Source organism: Cynoglossus semilaevis, chromosome 19 (genome assembly GCF_000523025.1).
Source record: "Cynoglossus semilaevis isolate Cse_v1.0 chromosome 19, Cse_v1.0, whole genome shotgun sequence".
Taxonomy (NCBI): domain Eukaryota; kingdom Metazoa; phylum Chordata; class Actinopteri; order Pleuronectiformes; family Cynoglossidae; genus Cynoglossus; species Cynoglossus semilaevis.
In genome coordinates, this window is record NC_024325.1 from 17503436 (window position 1) to 17509464 (window position 6029).

The following is a 6029-nucleotide window of genomic DNA, read 5'->3' on the forward strand; positions in this document are numbered from 1 at the left end:
CCCCCACCCCCCCAGCCCCATGTCTTGTACCAGTCGGTTTGTACAGTTATTTAATGACACACATAAAAGAAGCTGTGAAGGGGATTTATTCAGGAATAATCTCCGAGCACGATGTGAAACATCTGTATCTCCCAGCTCTAATGGACTCCGATGTCTTCATGGAGACTTCATACTGCGGAGCCGGCCGACTGTTTTACACATCTGCCTCCGCGGGGCTAATGAGAAGTGCAGCAGTGCTGTGTTTCTGCTACTTCTGCAGCCCGTTGGAGGACGGAGCCGGTTTAATTTCCCTGGCAGGGACTGACCTCTGTCCGGGCTGCGCACTCAACATTTCTCTTTATGCCGCGGCCTCATTCCTCTCTGACTGTGACTGACAAGGCTTTCCCCCGGCGTGAGGCTCATCATGTACAGTAGTACGTTTGTGCAGGACGGAGGCCCAGGACCGTGAAGTCGTGTCGTCTCCTCTGTTCTCTATGTTTTACAAAGTCACTCCGTACAAGAAAAAAAAAAAAGAAAAAAAACAGGAAAGGGAAAAGTAAAGTCAGGTTAAAGACATTCAGCTGTGATTAAAACCCCGTTCGTCACAGCGTGTCAACGCCGACGGCACACGTGTTATTGTGTTCAAGCGTGTGACTTATTACAGGGTGACACAGATGAGTAGAAACACAGCGCGTCGCTGCGTCCGATCTTTATTTCACATCAATTCCCTTCAACAAAAGAGGAGTTTGGAGGAAAAACATCTGGAAAATGAAGGAGAATTGTTTTATGGTTGTTGTCGTTGGAGGCAACGGACGAACCTGCGTTACCTTCAGGTCCTCATCCTCCGTGTTCACCCGTGTTACTGCGATAAGACTCTTACTGTACCTAGGACTGTGAATTGACAAGAATGTGGCGATACGTATCGGGATACAATATGGTATATTGTGATATTTTGCGATACTGTAGTCAAAGCCATATATTGAAGTTTTTTTTAACTGGGAATTGGTGATAAAAAATCAATACACTGATGACTGAGGATATTGATACGGGATCAGGAAAGGAGATATCGTGATAGGTCGTGGTATCGACTTTTCTCTCACCCTTGTACATGACTGTAAGTGTTTTAACTTTGTAGCAGCATTTTTACTGAAATATTTCCTCCACCCTGGAGATCAGCAGCTTTGTCTTTTTTTTTTTTTACAAATGCCATGAATATCATCAGTGCCATTTTCCAACAGGAAGCTGCTCCTCAGATAAAAGTCCTCTTGTCTCAAACAGCAGCTATTGAACTGAAAATAGTTGCTTTCCCATTGATGTGAATCTCGTTTTTGGAGCTATTTTAAAACCGTCGGACAGAGCGTGTCACTCAGACGGACGCCGCCGGTTTATTCCTGTGTTCTCTGGGTCCTTTGTAGTTCAGCGGTCGGTGTTGACGACCGTTGTCAAATCAACGGGAGAACGTCGGCTTCTGTAAACACACGCAGCTCCAAAACAAACGGCTAATGAAGCTAATTAGACCAATACGGGCTTGTCCAAACTTTATTCAAGTGTATGTGTGTTTGTGTGTAGGTGGGGGGGGGGGAGGGGGAGGAGGGTGAGGCTGAGGGTGAGACCGCCTGAGGGCCAACTGTCGTAGTAAAAACAGTAATTAGTAATAAAGAAACAAACGCTTCAATTTACGGCAGTGAAAGAATTCCCCTGATTTTAATTGTTGCTAAACGTTTTAGTCTTTTTTTTCACATAAAGAAACAGTTTCCTGCCCGGCAACAACTGTTTACACACACACACACCAAAGGTCGGGCAGAAAAAAAAACTGTCAACCAACTACGGTCGTATATAAAAGTCCTTCATGGACTAAAAAGAAAAAAATAAATAAATAAGGTCAATAATACATGTTAAAGAAATGGGAATGAGAAAAATCTAGTTTATGGAAAGATAAAAAAACTGTTACTAACTCAAAAAAAAAAGCTTAATGTTGACCAGGAAATAAGACAAAATTAATAAAATAATGTTGAACGATAAAAAAAAACAGTTTCTAAACAGTTAAATTTGTTAAAATAGTTCAATATAAGCTGAGACCAATTTGACCTTTCACAAACGTCAGTACCAGAGTGGCCAGAGGGGGCAGCACAGAGCAGCGCGACCCTGAGGTTGACCATCCAGAGAACAGNNCACCGTGTGTGTGTGTGTGTGTGTGTGTGTGTGTGTGTGTGAAGCAGCCAAAAGCCTGACCTAGAACAAATTTGAATGTTTGCTCAACAACCTGTTGACAAACATTCAAATTTGTCCCGTTCACAGGACCAACATGCAAAACTGTGCGGTTCCTCAGAACGATGCGTTCAGGGACCACAGACAGTGGGAAACCAAAGTTGCTGCATCACCGACGTTCGTCTGTCGCTGCAGACGTCGGGCTTTAGCAGGTCAGTGAAGTAGGACGGTGTTGGAGAAGGAGGACGACGCAGGATATATTTGGCTCACGCCGTCTATTTCTGTGGGGTTTTTTAATTGAAGTGGTTACATTTTGAGGTTCACCCAGCGTAGCGCCCCCTGCTGTCTGTGTTGTCCTATACTGGTGGGGACCGTCCTGTACGACTGGGGACACGTGTCATCGTGAGGACACAGGTTCAGGACCTCACTGATTGACAGGTTCTGAATGACGTTTTGGGCTGGGATTAAAAGTAGTCAGATTAGATTAGAGTTATTAACAGACTGAATGTCTGTGTGTGTGTGTGTTTCTGGTTTACCTATACTAATGAGGACATTTTGTGCAGCGAAAAGTTGTCCTTTTCATTTGGAGCTAGGATTAGAGCAGATTAGATTTAGTGTGTGTAAATGTGTGTGTGTGTGTGTGTGTGTGAGAGAGTTGTTTGGGGGCGGGGGGTCAAACAGCCCACGGTTCACCCTCGTTCACCTCGTCTTCTCCTCAACATGTGTGCAGCTGTCAGCTGGCAAGAGAGTGTGTGTGAATGTGTGTGTGAATGTGTGTGAATGTGTGTGTGTGCGACACATGTTATCTCAGCCCATGCACTTGTGTGTCTGTGTGTGTGTGTGTTATCTGCGGTGGTATCAGAACAGCCCGTGGAAACGGTTAGCTCCGTGATTAAAGCAGCAGATTTTCCAGTTTGACCGACTGGTTTCTGTTGGAGCTGCAGAAGCCGTTCGTCCGGTCGTCGCCGTCGCCTCCTTTATATTTTGGCACCAAAACAGTAAATATTACCTCAGGTGCTTTTTCAACAGCAGAGCCACGTATGGAGGCGGAGTCTGGGACCCAGTTGATCTGGTCTCTGGTGACGCCATCTGCTGGGTGGTCACATGAGAGGGAGCTGCTGGCCATGATGATGATGATGATGATGATGATGATGATGATGATGATGATGATGATCGCTGAATTTTCCCACAGTTTTTCCTCAAATTAGGCCTAAATGTTGTCCAGTCAGGTTTGTGACTGTGGTGATTAATAACTCTCTCTCTCTCTCTCTCTCTCTCTCTGTTTTCTTCTTCTTCTTCTTCTTCTTTTTTTCTCAGCTGCAGCTCCACAGCTAAAACCGCTGAAGAATCCAATAATAGTGGACGAGGGGAAGAGGCTGACCGTCAAGTGTGAGGCCACGGGGAACCCCCTCCCGACCTACAGATGGTTCAAAGATGGCAACGAGCTGAAGAAAAACAGAAAAGTCAAAATAAAGAACAGCGAGTGAGTACCAACGGTCCATGTCACGTCGGCACCACAGACAGACTGACTTGAAAAGAAACGTTAACGGTTCGTTATCACCGGCCGACCGTGTCGAGAAGTGGAGCTTCGAGGGTGAAGTCACATAAACAACAGCAGGAAAAACAACATAAAACACACACTTGTCAGTTAGCATCGACCGTTAGCTACTGTTTAAACTTCTAAAAATCTAGCAGTAACGCTAGCGTTTTTGGTATTTATACCAGCGTCATATTCAGCGACTCGTCAAAACTTTATTTAGAGCGTGGGTGACACATCGCCACATACAGGCCTGGCATGTGTACTACAAGGACCAGAGTCATATTCAGCGACTCGTCAAAACTTTATTTATTTTGCGTCAGATCCGTGTAAACGCTCCGTATCCACAGGCTACCGACGTCGTACCGCAGCCGCGTGAACAGGGTGGAGAGCCAGGCTCATGGTCAGGGTTAGAGCTGGGATTTGAACCAATGACAGCAGCCTGACAGACCGACCTGCTGTGTTCAAGAACGTCACATCTCTGTCAGGAATAAAACTTGAAATAAAACCCCAAAACCTACACGAGCTCTCCGCAGTACCTCCCTCTGACCTGTAGTGGCTGCAGACGAGCTCATGTTTAATCTTCAGGTTAAGGTGGACTGAGGTGATTCAGCAGAACACGACGTCAGTTTTATAAAAATATAGTTACAGTAAAACAGAAGATGAGGAAGTTCACAACCGTCCACCAGGGGGCTGGTCTCAGGAGGACAATCACGATGAGTTTTGACAACAGCTCCGTTCTCCCACAACCTGAACGCGTCTCCTGCAGTCGTGCTTTATCATCTGTTTTCCTCTAAATATTACCACCGTTTACCAAAGTGACATTATGTCGATAAACGAGTCGATCAGAAACAGACGTCCAACCACGAGCAGCAGACGTCCGTTCTCTCCCAACATTCACTCTGTTCCCGGTTCAGACCGAGCTCCGTGTTTGTTATTGCGTCACATGGAGGTGAATAAATCAGACAACAGAGTGGTTTCCTTCTGACGTCCTCGTCCATGAATCTGTTCTCAGAGCTGGAGCCCGACCAGAGACACTTCATCAGGCCGCTCCTCCGACCGCAGCAGCCACAGCACGGTGGCTTCATGTTTACAGCAGAGCAGCTTTGATGGATGACATCACAGACCCAGGCGTTTGGTCAAACCTGAACCTTTAGATTCACAAATACCACGATATCGATATCGTATCGTTTCACATTTAACAGTGAAATATTCATGACGTTGGTTCGGGGTTTTTTTTTTGGTCACGATTAAATTGTTTAAAATACATCGTGCCTGTAATATCGCAGTATATTGCAGTATATCGTAGTATATCGTAGTATATCGTATCGCCGCTCCTGTATCGCGATACGTATCGTATCGTCAGATTCTCAGCTCTATAATTAAATATAATTAAACTTCACAAACGAACGCCATCAGTCAATAACAACATGACGATAAATTACCCCCTCAGGGCGGGGGGGTGGACGGACGGGGGGTGCTGAGTTGCGTGACTTCCTGCCGCTGCTGCGACGACATCACTCTGCTGTAACGCTAATCAGGTTATGAACTGGTCCTGTGCAAACATGTGTGAGAGCCGCGTTCACACGTAACCATCACATTAATGCAGTGATTAATTACAGCAACAGCTGGGTTTTATTTTTGTTTTTACTTCAGATTTAAATGTTGCTGATAACCAGGCGTCACCGATAAAAATAAAAAACTTTTTTGTACTTTGTAATACGTGTTCGTTAGTTACTCAGTATCTACCAGTATTTTATGCAGTGACTGAAACTGTAGTTGAACGGATAAACACGACGATCCGACCTGACGACAACGAAAACATTACGTAAGGACGACGTATCGGACGTCAGAGCTGGGCTTGGTTTTCACCAAAGAACACGTATTATTAAAATGAGCTTTTCACTTCGAGTGTGTGAGTGTGAGTGTGTGTGAGTGTGAGTGAGTGTGTGTGTGTGTGTGCCGTGTCGTGTAGCGCCCTGTGATCTGCCTCCATGTGCTCCGTGTTCCCACTTGTTGTGTTTCCGTGCTCCTTCCTCCCTGCGCTGATTCCCCTGACTCAGCTGAGCGACTGTTGTCTCCCACAGGAAGGACTCCAAAGTCCAGATCAGCAAAGCACGACTGGAGGATTCTGGGAATTACACATGTGTGGTGGAGAACCCGCTGGGAAAGGACAACTCCACTGGCACCGTCAACGTCCAAAGCAGTGAGTACCGACTCCTCAGCAACCACCGCCGCCGCCGCCGCCGCCGCGTTGTTGTTGTTGCCGTTCCCGCTCTGTTCTCTTGCCAATTGAGGGCTCCCG

The 6029-nt window shown here is 46.1% G+C and overlaps 1 protein-coding gene across 4 annotated transcripts in view; it reads left to right on the forward strand.

Annotated features, from left to right (window-relative positions):
- The window catches only part of nrg2a (neuregulin 2a), a 77870-nt gene that overhangs the window by 31262 nt on the left and 40579 nt on the right, over positions 1 to 6029 (forward strand). For 2 of the 4 annotated variants that reach the window (XM_025065428.1, XM_025065429.1), the window contains exons 2-3: positions 3505 to 3670; positions 5812 to 5930. In XM_025065428.1, the coding sequence (XP_024921196.1) occupies positions 3505 to 3670; positions 5812 to 5930 (285 nt within the window). Of the gene's footprint in view, positions 1 to 2182; positions 2400 to 3504; positions 3671 to 5811; positions 5931 to 6029 lie in introns of those variants that run through there. The other 2 variants (XM_025065430.1, XM_025065427.1) reach the window with 2 other exon arrangements.